The sequence below is a fragment of the Platalea leucorodia genome (genome assembly GCF_965183815.1).
Source record: "Platalea leucorodia genome assembly, chromosome: 9".
Classification (NCBI taxonomy): domain Eukaryota; kingdom Metazoa; phylum Chordata; class Aves; order Pelecaniformes; family Threskiornithidae; genus Platalea; species Platalea leucorodia.
Window position 1 is genome coordinate 34,143,529 of NC_138831.1, and position 18,149 is coordinate 34,161,677.

Consider the following 18,149-nt stretch of genomic DNA (forward strand, 5'->3'; position numbering starts at 1 on the left):
GCGTCGATGAGATTCGGTAGCCGAAACCCACTGGCAGCCTGGTCAGGAATAACAGTGCCGGCTGCCGTTGCCGCTACGGGAAGCGTCCGTTAGAAGTGGACAACACCCTCATTACTCGGCTGCCGGCGGGCTAGCGGCCCCGCCGGGCCGCGGCCGCTTGGGCCCTCCGCGCCGCCGTAGGGAGGCCGCTCCCCCGCCCCCTTGCTCCCCCCAACATGGCCGCCCCGGCACGGCCCGGCACGGCCCGCCGCCCGCCGGGGCCGCCGCCGCCTGCCCGCCGCCGGCGGTAGAGAGCCGCTGGGCCCGGCAGGCGGCCGCCCTCGCGGGGAGGCGGAGGGAGCCGCCGGGGGCTCCATGAGGGGTTGCGGCAGCCCCAGGCCGGGCCTGCCCAGGCGGCTGACTCCTCCCTTGGGGAAGGAGGGTGCGCTGGGGCCGCCTCCGCCGCCGCCCGCCGGGGCCGTGTGACTGGGAGCGCGCAGCCCCGAGTGGCTGCGGGGCGCCGGGCCTGAGCCGGCGGGCGTCGACACCCTGCCCCCGCGGGACGGGGCCTCCTGGGCCCGGCCCGGCCCGCCGCTCCGTCCCCGCGCGCCGGGGTCCCCGCCGGCAGCGACAATGTTTTCTCTCAGGCAGCCCAAACCCACCTTCAAGTCCTACCTTCTGCCGCTGCCTCAGGTAACAGCCTTTTATTTCCATTAGCGACCTGCTCGGCTCTTCCCCTCCCTGCCCTGGCCCCGTCCTTGGCCCTGGCCGAGGTGCCGCCGCCGGGGCTGCCCTCCCGGCGCGGCGGCGGCGGGGCCGGCCTGGAGTGGGGCCCGGGGCGCTGCCCGGAGCTTCTCCCCGCCTCGCCTCGCCTCGCCTGGCCCCGGGGCTGCCGGCCTGGCGGGGCGGTGAGCCGGCACCTGCGCCTCTCTGGGGGGGCTTCCGGAGGGCCCCAGAAATCCCCCGTCGCACAGGGAAACAAAAGGTCTGCAGTCGGTTTGGAGTGCAGCCTCTTGGCTTCTCGGTCTCTGAAGTCGCACACGAACATAAAGCGAGCATATGCTGGTGGCAAGCCCAAACTTTGGTTGCGGAGCGGAACTTTTATCAAAATAAAGTCTTGCGTTGATTAAAACCGGCCAACGTGAGATTATTTTGGAAAGTTCTGAATAATGCTTCAGGTGTTTGGGCTCGCTTTCCTCTTTGTGCTGGGTGGGATTGGCATTATCCACGTTCGCACTGTGGAATATTTTGAGGAGAAAACAGCTGGTGCTTGTTGGTTATGCAAATAATTAAACTGTCACTGTAGCCATCGTTTCACATTTAAAACTTGGCTCATGGCATAAATAAGAAAATCAAGTATATATAGTAGAATACTATACATAGTGCGTACTGATAGTATCAAGTGTATCTAGTGGAACCACCAGGATTTTTTGTGTGGTCTGGGTGTGCGCTTGCCAGAATGTGGTTTTTATTTATTTATTTTAGATGAGGCAGGACCTCTTCTAGCAACGTTTGACATGTTGACTCATTTTTGCTTTTTCACAATTTCTCGGTAGAAGTGAAATGTCCATGCAACATAGTTCTGGACAGTCCTAGTCCTGGGAAATGGCGATATCAGTGTAAGAACCATAGGCATTAAGGTTATTTGACTGAAGGTTCCAGTCTTTTTATAGAAGTACGTTTATTTTTAAGGTTTGGAATTAAAATGTAAATAGTCATGTATGTGTTCTAGGCCTTGTTTTTTTGGAAATTTTTCCTGTGTTGGAAAGTCATGCATGTTAAAAGTTGGTAGAGAGTTTTGTGCAAAGTTGAGTGTCCATATCTGTGTAAAGCTTGTTGTAGGACTTGAGCCTTTACAGAATGTCAAGCCAAATTGTTTTTCATTTGTCCTGTGACTTGTTATAGCCTAGGTTACACAAGTAGTTAAACATCAGCACTTTAAATGTTATAGTATTCTTCTGGTACAGAGCTAAATGTACACAAAAATGTTAGTATCTCCACAGGAAACTGTTGCTGTGATTGTATCCTAGCTCTTTAAGATCAGCTTTTTAAGCTAAAAGAACTATCTCCTTTGCCCAAATAGATCAGGCTTGTGTCTGACTGACTGTAAAGTTCTGATTCTTAAGTACATTATCTTTTTTTTTTTTTCTTTTTTTTTTCAGGCTGAAGACCATATAGCATCAGAACCAAGGGTTAAAAAACTGGAACCAGTACTTTTGCCAGGTAGGCATAAATCAAGAATTTGGCAGATACCTCAACAAGGATATATTTAAGCCTTTTGTTTATTATAATAGAATTGGTAAAATGTAAATAGTTTTCCCTATTTTACTGTGATTATTGACTTTGATATATTTCAGTCTTAGTGTGCTCCTTGTGGGAATATAACTTCTAAGTAGGAAAAGCTAGTGATATTTGTGACTGTAGAAAATTGTTCTAACCTGCCTGACACACTAAATAAATACATAGGCAATTTTGCCTGTGTAATGCTTTAGTATGTGTAGAATAATGTCTTGGTTTTATTGCCAATATTTGAAATGAAACCATTGTAAGTTCTGTAACATTTATGACACATTTTGGAAGACTACTAGTAATGACATTTTTGTCAGGTAGTCAGACCTTTGCCTGTGTGCAGAACCCACTACCATAGCATGTGTTGTAGTGTTCTTTTATTTTAAAGAAAAATATTAACAGAATTTCCAGTAGGTAGGTATGATGGACTTCTGTATTGGAAAACTTCTAAGGCCATCTTTATTAATTTACTCTTATTGTATATGCATATTGAATATGTTACGTAATTTAGGAATTTATAAGTGTCTTTAAACCTATGCAGAATAACCTTTTTAGTGTGTGGATGAGAAAAGCAATGTTTTTATTATTGCTCATAATTACGTATTTATAAAAATGTAGGATATTCATGACATCCATATTTTAAACAAGAAATAATCTTTGGTAAATGACACTTTGATCAATGAGGTTTTCTAAAAGCCTTTTTCAGATACCAAAGGAACAATCTACTGTTGTCAAGATTATTTTCATTGCAAACTGTACATTACAGTAATAAATTTGGCTTGCTGTTTCTAAGGCTAATTTTGAGTTTAAAACAATGGTATACTGCATTTTTTTCTTAGCATTCAGATTATATGTTAACAAATACGAATTTATGCACACATACTAATGTAGGAAGCTATTGCTATCATGTTGTCTAAGTTGGTAAAACGTTAACTTTCAAAGTGATCAATAGAATAAACAAGTTACTCTTAAAAAATTATTTCTATCCCTGCTTCGTATGGGACTGTTGTTAATTAAGCAGTACTAATTGATATGTGGTATGGTCCATTGAGGTACCTTAAGCTTAAGAGGCTGAAGTATTGTGGAGGAGGTTCAACTGAAAGCGTAAATAAAAACTGACTGACTCTCTTCATGAAACAAAATAATACAGATTTTGCTTAAGGCGTAAATAGCTTAAAATACATTGCTAAGATTGCTCAGTATTTGAAATACAGTTATATTTTTATGCTTGCAAAACTTCTGCTTACCACTTGGCATCTTACTGGTTATGTTGCAGTTGATATTCATCCAAGGTCTTTGACTCACAAGGAAGTGACTGCATGTTCTTCTCTGAGACATTCCACAGAAAATGCAAGGCAGTATGAGATTGCTTTTCTCAAAATGTAACACATCTTGCCTTTACTGTGGGACACGTGCATGAGCAGTTATAGAAAACAACTTCTGTGCAGTAACTTTTTGCAGTGTGGTTCATTCTTTATTTGTGAAACTCCGAAGTACACTTAAAATGGTGCTGACTGGGTTTGTTTTTCTCAACTGGCTTATATTTATCCCATGTTTGCATCATTTCCCTTGTCTGCACTATCTTTGAAATCAGCATTTGATGGCTTTTGGGGCATTTGTAGTAAGTTGCCCCAGGTTATATAGAAACCGATTGAAAGAGTATGACTCACCACAGAATTAAAATGTCCACCTCCATATCATTCTAAGGTGTTACTCTGAATTATTTAAAAATAAAATTCACTGCTCTGTACAGCCACAGAGTAGCTCTGACAAAATCTTAGCATCAGTCTGTATGAGGGTGGGGGGAAGTTTAGAAGTGACTTTTTAAAAATGACTTAAATGAAACTCTTCCTGTTTAAAGTTAAGCACCAGCTTAAATGCCTTTTTTTTTGTTTGTTTCTGTCATCGAATGGTGCAGTAGAAAAGTGTATAAACAAGCACACATTGTACTGTTGGATAGGCTGGCTTTTGGATTTGTCATAACCCAAGTTTCTGGCCAAATTCCAACTCATTTAATTATACTAAGGCTGACTTGTACTCCCTTGCAAGTACAGTTTGAGTATGGTATTCCTAATATCCTACTCTTAATAGTTGTGTGAAATTGCTTTTCCTCTCAGGAACAGAGTTAAACCTGAGTGGCTGAATGTTTATTATGCTTCTTTAATTGATGGAGTTTTTAAGGAGTTCTTTTGGAAGTAAATTATATTAGCACAAGCAGTTACTGGCTTTAGTAATCTTTGAAAACTGCAAATAGTTGTATTAAGCTTTTGATTAGTAAAACGTAGTCACTTTGAGCGAGTAGCTTACTAAAAATTGAAAGTCCAAAGTAGCTAAATACCCCACTGTCTAACTTGTATTTCTGTGCAGTGGAGGTTAGGAGAGGGAGTTCCAGACATGGAAATAATATGAGTCAGGTTACAAAATGAGGAGTTTTTTATTGGGGAGGGTGGGGAGAGAATTGGAATTTACATTGGAATCTACTTTTAACCTGTAGAGTTTGTTTTTAAAGTTGCCTCTGGTGCTCAGAGGAATAGAGACGCTTGTCTTCAGCTTTTGGAACAAAAGTCTGCGTTCTCATGGAACTATGTGCCCTATGGAGGGTGGTGTATTAGGAAAAGCAACAAATATCATTTAAAGCAAGTAAAACCTTGGTTCTAAGTGGCAACACTGATACTGCAGCAGGGAAAAACAAATTATTTTATAGAATTTGGTATAATTTCATTACAAAACACGTGATACAGGTTTAAGATGGAGTTATGTTTTCTTTTTCTTTCTGCAGTTCTGTTCTCCTGGTGTAGCTCTCTGATCAAGGGCTTTTGCAGAATTAGTTGAAGAGTTGGCCTCTGTAACAGTTTCACTTTTTTTTCCTTTGTTTGCATAGCTTGTTTTATAAGCGTGTCAAAGATGAAAAATAGAGAAATAGCAGGTAGTCTACCAGTCAGTCTGTTAAAGTGCCTCGCCTGGCTAGTAGGAAATTAGCTTGTGTACTTCAGGGGAGAATGAAGTTAAAGTTGTTGAACTTGCAGGTGTGGGTTTTTTTCTGGCAATCAATTGCAGGCTGTTTTCCACAACGTCTGTAGCATTTTTGAGACATCAGCTTAAGCATTCAAAAAAATTGTACAACATAACTGGAATGTAATGCAGTGTGTGTTTTCACGATTTGAATGGCAAAGCAGTGTGCAGAGAGGTGCAGTACATGGATGGATAATGAACCAGTCCAGTGTCTGCACTGCAAGCAGTGCCATACCATTGTTTAGGCAAGATCAGGCGAAAAGGTCCTCACTGTTGCTCACACAGGATGTTCTGCAGGAGATTATGTCACTAATGGAACATCTGATTAAGTGTGAGAAAAGGATTGTTCCTCCTGAATCTTAATACCTGCTTGTAGTAATTATTTTAGTGTTGCTCAGTATACTAATTTGCTAGTAGATTGTTAGTAGTTGTTACCTGTAAGTTTTTACAAAACAGCCAGAAATGGTTCAGTTGTTTTTGTTTTTAACAGTTTATACAGTAACATTATAGAAGCAAATTGAATTAGAATAGTATTTTTTTATCTTTAAGGCTTGCTCATGTTAAGGCAAGTTAAAGCAATATTGGTGGTGAGCTGCTGTTGCAAAGTAGCTATTCACAGTCTCCTGTGTCTGCACCGTGTTTCATGGTCAGATTGTAGACATCAACTTCAGTGCCATCATTGGTGTGCGATCACACCCGTGGTGGGTTTATAAACAGGTCATAAGTACAGCCAGACTGGGTCAGATGTCACCGCTCGCTGACGGTGGCCAACAGCAGGCGTGTAGGAAGAACAGGACAAGCAGCACTCCCAGCTGCTTGTTCTGCCCTCCCTGCTTCCCTCAATGTGTGGCATGGGAACTTTCCTCTTAGAGGAACGTAATGGGGAGATCCAAGCGAGGAGTTAGAGCAGCATAGAGACAGTGCTGTCATATTTCATTCCTCTTGCTGGATTTTTCTTATGTGAATTTATCTCATTGCTTTCTGTAGCCATGTAAACTTCTATCACCACAGCTTCATCTGGTAAGGAGTTCAGCAATTCCATTATATGCTGTTACAAACTACATTTATTTTTTTGTTCTGAACTTACCACCATCTAGTTTCTTTGGATAGACCTTAGTTCTTGTATGACACAGCAAACGTCAAGCCATATTCCTCCATTCCATGTGATTTGTGATTTTCAGACTTGTATTGCATGTCCACTCTGTTTTGCTTCCCTCTAGCTTAGTGTTCTTAGTTGGTCCTAAGAAGGAAGCTTTCCATATCTTTAATCATCCTTTTGATTACCTCTGAACATTTTCCAGTTGTGCTGTGTTCTTGTTGAGGTGGCATTACATATTGTGTTCAAGATTTTTGCCACGGGATATATTTGGCTTTTATCTAATAATCCCAGTCTAATTGGCTTGACCACCTGCTTTTTGTTTTTTCACTTGCTTTTTTGTGTACGTGTGCCCTTAGATAGGCAACTGGCTATAGAAACTTAATTGTGGGAGGTTTTTAAGACTGTATCATGGAAAGTTTAAATCTTTTAGAAGTGTCTGATTCTCTCACAAGTTAGCTCCCAGCTCTTTTTTTTTTTTTCTGCTTTCTGCAAATCCTTAGTACATTAAGTCATGTGTTCCAGAGCAGCTGCAACGTATCTTGTGATAGGAGAAGGAAAGTACGCTTTTTGGTGACGCACCCTTGTGCGTTAGTACCCCAGGTATGTTCGCCTCTGACTGCTTTGAACCCCTGCACCTCTTTCTTGGTGTTTTCATTTGGTGTGTGGTGTCCCAGGACTGGAGAAGAGAGATCATGGTGTTGCAGTGTGAGTGCATGATGCCTGCGCTGTGACCAGGGAGGGAGGGGGAAGAAGTAGGGACCAAGTTAGTGAGGTTAATGCGTAACCCCAGAGATTTGTCAGGTCTGCATTTCTAGTGTGTTAGGAATCATATTTGTTTAACACCTCAAAGGGGAAACTGGGATGATTTAATTGCTTGGTACAGGTAGTAATGCTGTTACTGTCAGTGCCTTTTTCCATGTATATTTCTGGAATAAGTTGTTGATATTCAAGTAGGTATTGCTTGATCTGTTAAGGATGTTCATCTGTTGATGGTGAGTAGCGATAGCCTATCAATGCTGATAATAACTGAATAGAACTTGTATGAAGTCGGTTTCTGATTGTTTCCAAAGCATATTCAGTTGTTGATTCTTATTTCCAGCGTTGTGGTATGCTAGCCAAGGCTCTCTTACTCATTGCGCAGCTGATTAAGACATCATATTGCAGGGTTAGGGGTTTTTCCCTGCATCAAGTTTCTTATTTGAAATTGAAATGTTACTGTAAAAGTTTGTTTGTTTTTAAAGTTAGGGTGTGATATTAGACAAATAAGTGAAATAGCTTTGTAATTTCAACTCATTTTCAGGAATCAGTGTCATACAAGAGCATGAAATTATTTTCAACATTTCAGAATGGCCAGATTAGAACATCAGAATGACAATTTGGAAAGTAATACAATCCTCTAAAGCTTTCCTAAAGTAGAAAGGTGGTTTTTTTTTGGTCTACACCAAGATTACCGGAAGTTCTATTTAAATAAATTATGAGAGTTTCAAATTCTAGATTTGAAATCTGAAAGAGCAGCTTTCTGCAAACTAATCTTTCATACTGCAAGAAGTTTAAAAATGAACCAAGCATTTGACTTATATTTAGAATAAATGAGGCATCACTTACAGTAAGTATATAGTAAATACTCTTTTCTATTATAGCTTTTTTGTTTGTTTGACTCAAAGTAAATTTTCAGGCATGCTTTGGGTTCAGTTAACTGCTTGGGTTTTTTTTGGTTTTGCTTTTTTTAAGAATTGGCATGATATAAGTACTACTAAGGCAGTCTGCATGTAGAATCTAAGTTTCAGATACAGTCTTGCAAGTGGATTTTAGTGGATGGAGTCAGTTTGTTCTGCCTTCTTTGTTATGAGTACATAGAGGGCATTTCTTAAAGCTTCTGACTAGTAATATATTTGAAGTATTGTAAATCTCTACCAAAATGCTTTCCTATTTGCAACAGATTAGCTGTAGGGCAATATGGAAATCCTTCTTTAAAGACAGAAGGATGAACATGCTTTAAAATTAAATATTTTAATGTGTCTGCCTGTGCATTCTGCAAAACCGTTCCAAAGTAATTGGTTTCTGCCCACTCTGTCCTACATATATTTAATGCCACAAGTCATTAAACTCCAGAAGGGGGATAAAATGTTAGTGTAGGTTCTGAATTGCCAGCTGACCAAACTACTGGGGTTTTTGTCTCTTGGCAATTATATTTGCTTCCAGTGAAGTAAGTCTTCAGTGAACTAATTTCTAAGGAACATGTGTTTCTGTACTGATTTATTTATTAAGCCAAACCTGAGTAATTTAAGCTAGACCCAGTAATATATTATAAGTTCAGAACAGCATCTGTAACTTGTATTGGTGACATAGTTATAGAATAACAGGCTGAAAACCACAGTCCTCTCAAATTGTTAGTGATTATATTGTTTAGGCAAAGTCAGGCTTTGGGAATCTGTAGTTTATGTAGCCAGACTAAAAATATGCAAAACACAAAACACTCTCCCTCCTCACTGGCTTATCTGTTGTTCACGTTACAGAACTCTGACCAAATCATCGCTAAAACATTTTGGGGAGGGGTGTTTGGTAATAGGGTTATTTTAATTTGGCCTAAAAATATATACTGATGCCTAGAGGAGCTGTTTATTATTCCATTTTTTCTCATCACAGGTGTGTGTTGCTATTAGCTACTTGGTGCTGACACTTCTTTGTGCAACCAAAGAACAAGCCAGATCAGAGAGCTAATTCAGATGAAATCAGGACTGACAAAAAAGGAAGAAAAATACATGATTAGTATTATTTTCAACTGGATCAATTCTCTGATGTGATTAACAAAGTCTCTCGCAAATGGCAGTGCCAGCACAAGGGTTGAGGTGGGAATGAATGTTGAATATGGAACTGTTTCCATTTTAGGGGTAATACAAGTGGCTGGATTAAAGCAACTCTGTAAGCATGAACAGCTTTTTAATCTGCTGCAATGCTTTATTTTGGATCTAGTTGCTAATGAGAGCCTTGCTCATGATGGATGTTCCCTTCTTGCCATGTGACCTCCTCTTGGTTGCCTGCTCTACGTTCTTGTGTCCTTCACTGCATTTCTGCGGTGTGGGGGAAGCTTTTGTGGAGCATCCCATCCTAGTTCAGAGAAGCAATTATCTTTTCAGATCCCTCTTCTGGTCAGTTTCTTTTGCAAGGTTCACAAAGATTAGCCATTATTGGACAAATACTGATTTTAATCTTGTTATTGTGCATGGGAAAAGAATAGTTGTTCTTTGAAGACTTTTGCAAAGAAGTCTTTACTTTTTTTGCCCTTTTTTTCCTTACTGAGCATTTCTAAAATTTAGCTAAGCTCTTGTCCTGTTCTTTCTCTGTTTCTGTTTGTTAGCACACTAGAGAAACTGTACAATATTCATATATGATATTTTAATAACAATTTTTCTAATCAGATTGGCAAAGCAAGCTCTTTTGGTACTGTGCATTTAAAACACACCACTCTCCAAGCAGTGGTTAGTGTTGTTTTTTGACAGAAATCCCAGGTTCTCCTATTAAAAATTAATGCAAATAGAATATATCCAAATTGGTTTTAATTCCCTAATAATCACAGTATTGAGCTGTGCTTTTGGAACAACATTTTTACTTCATTTTTGTTCTTTTGCTTTCTGCAGATGTACAGAAAAATAAATGTAGCCTATTTTTTAACTAATTGTGAAAGTATTGGAAAATAGTTGGGGAAAAAAAAAAAGATGGGTGATATCTACACTAATGTGCAGCTTTTTTTTGTCTTCACATACCTTAAATCCATAAATACATTGTAAGAGCTCATGAAAATCAGGAAAGAGATAAAAGACAATTATGTCATGAGCTTACAAATACTTTTTTCTTAAGTTTGGAAGTGGCTGAGCACACTGAACAGAAGATTCATTTAGAAGTGGATTAGAGACATTTACATCTAAATGCTTGGCGCATACTAATAAACTCATACAATTTTGGTATTCTCTCTACAAGAGAACAGCTAAGAAAAGGCAGCTAAATGGGTGAAGATGTTCTACATTTCAGTTACTTATTAATGAAGTTTTTATTGGAAATTCTTACTGAGAAATTTACAGAAGTTAATTATTTGCCAATCATTTTGGAGCAGTTTTAGACTTAGATCTTTCTAAATACAAGTGTAGTCACGGATGTGCATTTTTAATGGTTAAATGGCTGCTTGAATTAACTGTAGCTTTTCTATTGTGAACTTTTTAGACTATTTTTTACGTAAGCTGTTTTTCTGTTGCTTAATTGGGTATAATCACTATCGGCATTATAAATGAGGAACAGGGGGTTATTTTCCTAAGTGTATTCAGGTGCTAGGTTTTTAAGAATTTAGGTAGGCATTATATGACTGTGTAAAGTACTTAATACCCTCTATTGTCCATATGTCTATTAGACCTTGAATGTACATTAAACATATTCAGATTTTGATTTAGAACTTCAATGCTGATTAAAGAAAGTTTATACTAATAAATTTATTCTTATGCTTCTAGTACAGCATTTGAAAAGTTCCCTTAGCAATATGTAGGGTACCTGCAAACTTCTTGAGCGTGTAGGATTTGCGTTATTCATTTATGGAGTCTGATTTCAGCCATTCACTGCCTCTAGCAAGTGTCAGGTTCTTATTGCGCTAGAAATATTGTATGTTAGCAATTTTAGCACACACACATATATATATATATATATGCATGTGCGTGTATGGTCTGTCTCTCTGTGTATGTATTGATATATATGTGTATGTGTGTGTTTATATATATACAATACAGCATAAATATGTCGCCTTGTAAACTGCTCAGTTACTTTATTTCATTGTGCAGCATTTTTGTATTCAGACAGTATTGTTAGATTTCTTGAATACTGTTCAGTCTGTTTCACCTCATACGTGAGTAAGGGTGTGGTTGTAGATGCTATTCAATCAACCTTCTTCCCTGAAAACTAAGGTTTTAAGATACACTGTTCCGCTATATTCCTTCTGTATTCATAGGCAGCAAAACGGTGCTAGAAACTCTTTTGGATCGAAGCGTTTGGCAACTGCTTCAGTGAACAACTGAAAACCTGGAAATTACTTGAGGTCTCTTTCTTTGTTGGCATGTTTCTTGAATTTTAAGCTAAGATAATACAGGATCTTAAAATAGCAAACATGAGAACTGGCTATATAGGTGAAAGAGGATTATTTATGCATCTCCTACTGCTATAAAGAATCCGGACCCTTATCAATAGAGAAAATACAGAAATTTCCAATTATAAGTTCTAATGCAGGGCTAATTCTAGCAGTTCTTGCTTTGTTTTTCAGATCTATCAAATTTGCTTATTGTCTGATTGCCCTGCCATTGATAACCAATAGTGATAAAACTGACACAAAATAACACAAAAAAGCTAAGAAAACTTTTTAGATATTTTGTGTGATTTGCATGTATGCAGGCTATTATATCCAGAGTTCCTGATAGTAAGTTACAAATTACTGCCTTCATAAGATAAACAAAAAAATTAAACTTGATCCTGTGGGGCATGGCACCAAAAATAACAAAAAAAATATTCAGTAGTAGGCCAAATGGTGCAGAACATCCTTTATTTTAGGCTGTTACTGATCAGGGATTGTGTTGTTAAATTTTGCGGGAATAAATTGCCCTGAAGCCTAGACCAGGCTCACGTAGTACGACTGCAGGCTGGGGAGACAAAACTGGTGCGGTTGCACAGCAGCTGTGATACCTATTGATCACTCACTCTGCTGATCGCTGAATTCAGCATGTTTAGGCATGCCTCTGTTGTCTCCAATTCCCATGCGTGCATACTCTGCTTTCTGAATTTTATTTGGATTGTATGGGTTATGCATTGTGATGAATTAGATATATACCATGAATTCTCTTAACATCCAAAACACAAAGCAGTGAAATTGCATGTGCTTTTGGGAGATGTAGCAGAATTTTTCTCAAGTTTAACAGTTTCTGAGGCTGTGTGTTAAGAGGAAGATGTATTAGCTAGATAGATCCTTCAGTCTTTTGTGTTATTTTTGTGATTCAGGTATTCAATGTAGAAATATTTTTATTGAACATCATTAGGCTTTATATATAAGGGTGGCAACCTGTAATTTTTTTTCTGGTTTCCTGACAGAGTTTAAACAAACTGCTCTTGTCTCCTGAGATCATGCTTTGACTGTCCGAGTCACATGGAAGTGTTGACTGCTGTTCCCTGTCTGGAACAGCTTGTGACTGTTTACTGGAAAAAAGCAGCAGCTACATTGTGAAAATGTGCAGTGTAATATCTCTGAATAGCTCTGTTGTTGACACTTGTATAGAAAAATTACCTACTCAACTACAGATACAAGAAGGATTCGTTGTGCAAGACCAATGTATTACTTATGTTGTTTATCTGCTTTCCTAAATTTGAGTTGATTTTGGAAGGTTTGCACCTTTTTATATTGCTCATTATAGACGTCCAAATGAGGGATAAAAGCCGGGTCGATATAAAATTCCAAACCTGCATTTAAAAAAGAAGTTCAGTTTCTAGAGGTTTTTGAAAACTGATTCTATTATATTTGCATTGCAGACTTTCTCATGCTTCATTGTATATGTTTAAACCCTTCAGTTGAAATTGGTATGCATGCACTCTCTGTCTTGCCATATTATAATACTCAGGTTCAAAACTGACACTTCTGTGTTAGGGCTGTAAACTTGAGTGCAAAGGAGAAGCTAGGCCAAAAAATTCAGGACGTATTTACGTTGGATGAAATGAGAATAAATGAAGTTGCAGTAAAATAGGATTAGTATTAACATGTTGTAGTGTAGCCACGCAATTATGAGGAATGGAGGAGGGAAGTAAAAAGGACTGGCTTTGGTGAAGAGAATGATCTAGCAGGCATGTTTTAAACTGTAGTAGATCCGAATTGAAGAAGTTTGCATGGATCTTACTTCTCTACTGTTTTGTAGCATCAAAGACATGAAGTAATGAAATAGTTTCACAATAGTAATTTGTGCCTTTAGCAAGAATGTGTCTGGTGTGATACTAAAAAAATATTACACTTGATAACAAATAAGAGAAAGTTATATGGCAAAAAAAAATATCCATGGAAGTTGCATTTCCTTTCATGGTGTATTTGGCTCTCCATATTTTTTTATTAGAAATGCAGTGATACACTGGAGGTACCAAGAGAAGGAAGAATAAAAACTATTTAGGTTTAGAACAACTGCCTTTGTGGAGAAGGGAAGCTCCATAGGCAGAATGTGACTGAGAACTCGGCATTGAATAGGTGAAGATTAACACCAACTGTGAGAAGGAGTTGCTTTAATATACAGTTTGGGCTTTTGCAGTTAAAGTAAATAGTTTATTAGAAAAAATGCTGGGCATTAAGAAGTTTCAGGCCAGACTCTGCTAAAAGTATTGAAACATTTTCATTACAGTGTTTAACAGGAGTAGGGCTTGTCATTCTCGTGTATTCCATTATAAGCCATTGTTTTCAATTGCTGTGGACTTGGCTGAACTTTAACTATTTGTACTGAATCTGTCAGAATCAGACTTTCTTTTTTTCAAATTCAGAAGCTAACCACTGTTTAGTAATGTTTGAGAAAAGACTTTAAAGCTCCAGCACATCTGTTTATAGAGCATTTTCACAACTCTTGCCACTTTTGGTATGGATTATGCATGTATATGATAACCACAGGTCAGTGAAACTTGTCCCCTTACATCTTCAAATGGTTGCAGGAAACTCAACATAATTCTGCCAGCTCAAGGCTGCAGAGTTAGTCCAAGAAATTTTTTGTAGCTGTTTATCACAACTGAACTAAAAGCAGGGACTCTGTTGCTGCTTCTTTTAGTGACTTCCAGGCTGATGCCTAATCATATTAGGGGAAGAGAGCTAGTATGGCAGCTTAGTTTAGGATGAGGAGCATGTGCAGAGACTGGGTCTCAAGACTAGCAAAAGGTGTGTTTCCTCTCAGGTGTTTGGAATGCTAAAGACAGTTCTTTGAATGTATGGTTACTTGTGTGCAGTGATAACTACCTGAGGAAAATACCTTCTCTGGATCAGGAGACAGATGGGAGATCTATTCAAAGCTGTATCCATACTCATCGGGCATACAGATAACTGATTACTGCCATTATAGTCACCCAAAGAACTGACTCTTTTCTTGCAGAGCCTAGGACACTCTGACATGACATTTTGGGCAACTGGGACTAAATATGCCCAACCTACTATGAGCAAATCAGGCTTTAGCAATCTTTAGCCCTTAGTCTTTGAAACAAAAACCTACAGCTAGTATAAAATTTCACTTTTCTTGAACACGCTTCCACTCCCTCACTATTTATGGTAGACAGCAGCAGCAGGAGGTGGTTGATCTGATGACAGAAGCAGAAGCCCTATGCAGGAGCAAAATAAATGACTAAGTTCATTTCCTGGAGTAAGAATGAAATTACTATTTAGCTTTCAGAAACCTCTCTTGTGGAACTAAAAAGTAACATTATGTGTAGCAATTTACTTTTTCTTTTTAAATGGTCCTCAGTCTCATTTGCCTGTATACTTTTTTATTTCATAGCTTATCCCAGATGAATTAGCATAACTTTTTTTTTTCCTTCATTTGGATCTTCTGTTTTGCAAAAGGAAATGGTTGGTCTCCTTCATTAGATGGTCACAGTAGAAACTTTGAAATAGTAAGGAGTGTTTAATGTGTATGTGTTCTGTTTTTTGGTTTTTTTTTTTTAATATGAAATCACCTGAAAAATGTGTTTATAAATGCAAAACTAGACGTGGACTGATTATTCTGAATTCATGAAGTTCATAAAACTCTCTAAAGTACTTAACAATAGCCAGCTAATTTCAGTTTTTAAAATAAATAATAGCTGAACTACATGAATGTATGCCTTTGTCCAAAAGACACTGTTGTCCAAACCAATGAATTTTTAATAGTGAATAGTTGCAGGGTTTGATCTTTGGGTGTAAGGAAAGTGGTGTGTATTTTTTTGCCTTTAACTACTGCACAATGTTTATTCTGGAATGGTAGTTTTCTTTTTTCCACGGTGTGGTGTTAGTTAAACTCCAGGTTTACCTCGAAGAGGTGTATAACTTGAAACAGGTAAAGAGTTAGGGGTTTCTTGGTACTACAGGCTTAAAATTGTCGTACCTACAAGATTTATATAGGCTTCTTTTTCCCCCTCCCCGTTTTCTGTTTTAGGTGAAATTGTGGTAAATGAAGTAAATTTTGTAAGAAAATGCATTGCAACAGATACAAGTCAGTATGACCTGTGGGGCAAATTGGTTTGCACTAACTTCAAGATTTCCTTTATTACGGATGACCCGATGCCACTACAGGTTTGTTATTACTCACATTGCTACATCGTGACAACAAATGTAATAGGTAAAATGGATTTAATTAGAATATAGTGAATCTGTCTCATATCTGATATAAATACGATGCCTTCTAAAACAAAGCAGGCTAAATGATGAAGTTCCGCTGTCCTGTTCTGAATGTGTTGCTATTCCATTCCTTCATTGAGAGTATTAGAACAGAGCAAGTTTGGTATGGAATTACAGCCAGCTCTATTTACCTCTGTTTCTGGAGGCTTCATTGGGAAGTGGTTTTACAGAAGCCAAAGCAGGAATTATATAAAAACATCTTTCTCCTTGAAGAAGATAATTTGTAAATGTTCCTCCGACTAGACAAACGTCGGATCAGCAAAGCCTTTAATGTGTCTAAGTTTTATTTGCATTACTGACGGACGACAAAGTAATCATGAAATGAGTTTTCATTGTAGATGAAGCAACAAGAAAAGGGGAGAAAGAAACCAACCCTTTGTCAAAGCAGAACATGTGACATTCAAAACCTCAATCAGTTTTTGAACAGCACAGCATACAGTACTGTTTGGAAAACAGAGTTGTGAGCTGTACGTTATTTTCAGTAGTTTTCACTTTCATTTTGGGCTTTTAAAAGAAACGCTCCATTAACTAGGCATGTGTAAAGCTCTGAAAGTAGACAGATAGTTATTCAGTAATGGTTAGTAAGTTTGACCAAAGCTGCTTTAAAAAATTAATTTTTGACATGAAGTAGTTGTCAGAACTTATTTCTGAAAGCTGAATTAATGCTTTTTTCTTTCTATGGTTACAGTAATAGTTGGAGATTTTTTTGTATCCTATGTATATTTTACACTTCAGATTGTATTGAATTTATACCAGCAATTTTTAAGGCTAGTAAATTCAGTGCAAGTAGTGGGATTATTTTGCATACTCCACTGGGGTTTCTACACTGTTTGGTGTGCATTCACCAGCACAAGAGAGCTGTTTCCACAATCTCTAATTGCCTGTGAATAGGCAAGGGTGGTACATGTCAGAAAAGTCTAGGCATGCCTGATTTTCATCATAGTTTCTTCAAAGTTGTGCTGTATATCTGGTTGTGAACTGCAGAACTGCAATTAATGGCTATGAGTTCATGTGTTTCAGAAATTCCATTATAAAAACCTCCTCCTTGGTGAACATGATGTCCCACTAACATGCATTGAGCAGATTGTCACAGGTATGTGAAAAATAGTTAAGTATGATGACAGGCTTTAAACTTATTCAGTTCAAAACTGTTAACTGCTTGTTAGGTTGTGCAGAATTCTGACGCTTAAGGTTCTCTATTTGAAAAGGAGACACATAGTCCAAGAGAGACAGCCTGGCTGTGCAGGTCTAGACCAGCTGGCAATTTACTATACTTACATTCTTGAGTTTTATGTAAGAAACAGGGAGTTAATCTTAGTCTTAACTCCAGCACTTTTTTATACATCCAAGTAAAGAAAGAAAAAAAAAAAAAAAAAAAAAAAGGCAGCATATATGCCAGTTACTGTAAATCAGAAGGGCATTGCAGCATACTCAATTAACTGTCTGGGAACAAAAATTGCTCTTGGGAATACTGCATGTTAATTCCTTATTTGTGAAGTTGTTGATGGCCAAAAATAATCTGGGCATACAGGAAGCAGTAATTCAGCCACTTGTTTGAAAGGAGATTGATCAACAGGAGGACCTATAGATTCTTCTACCTCAGTTGAACAGCTGAAATACACTATTAAATGAAAAACTGCTGGTAGCAGCATTACTGTCTGTTTGAGTTAGTCTTGTGTTGTATACTTACAAAACACAGTCCAATAACTTTCTTTTCTTTACAGTGAATGACACCAAGAGGAAGCAGAAGGTCCTTGGTCCCAACCAAAAACTTAAATTTAATCCAACTGAATTAATAATTTATTGCAAAGACTTCCGTATTGTCAGATTTCGTTTTGATGAAGCGGGTCCTGAAAGTGCAAAAAAGGTATATCTTCTTATGAAATCTTGCCTTGTAGTCATTACATGTAGCAACAGCTGTGCTAATAAGAACATCTTGTTTCATGTTTTGATAGAGAAGTAGGGAGGAAGAATTGCAAATTAATTACATTCTGTTACAGGAGAATATCTAGATTTTTAGAGTCAAAATTACTAGGTAAAAAATTTAACGTGATGTATTAACTGTTTCTTTTCATATAAGATAAACCTGTGTTTCTTGTATCTGTTGTACTTTTAAAAGTTACTAATTTATTAAACGAATCTTTTTAAAGACAAATCGGAATACTGCATTGCATCTGTTTCAACAGATGTTTACATTTTTATGGAAAATGTTTGAAACTTTGATATATTTTCTGAAAGTCGGAAGCTTAATTGACCTGTAGGTAAAGTGTACTATCTTATATATACACTTCTTATTTGCTTCACACAGAAAGTTCTCCAACGAGCCCTTGGAATGACCAGGTTGTTTAATCTACATAA

General features: G+C 38.2%; 1 protein-coding gene across 1 annotated transcript in view; it reads left to right on the plus strand.

Annotated features, from left to right (window-relative positions):
• The first annotated feature begins 286 nt into the window (after window positions 1-286).
• MTMR10 (myotubularin related protein 10) overlaps window positions 287-18,149 on the plus strand; it is a 40,549-nt gene continuing 22,686 nt past the window's right edge. The window contains exons 1-5 of the mRNA XM_082322106.1: window positions 287-672; window positions 2,142-2,202; window positions 15,550-15,686; window positions 16,812-16,884; window positions 17,516-17,658. Coding sequence (XP_082178232.1) covers window positions 613-672; window positions 2,142-2,202; window positions 15,550-15,686; window positions 16,812-16,884; window positions 17,516-17,658 — 474 coding nt within the window. The 5' untranslated portion in view covers window positions 287-612. The remainder of the gene's footprint in view (window positions 673-2,141; window positions 2,203-15,549; window positions 15,687-16,811; window positions 16,885-17,515; window positions 17,659-18,149) is intronic.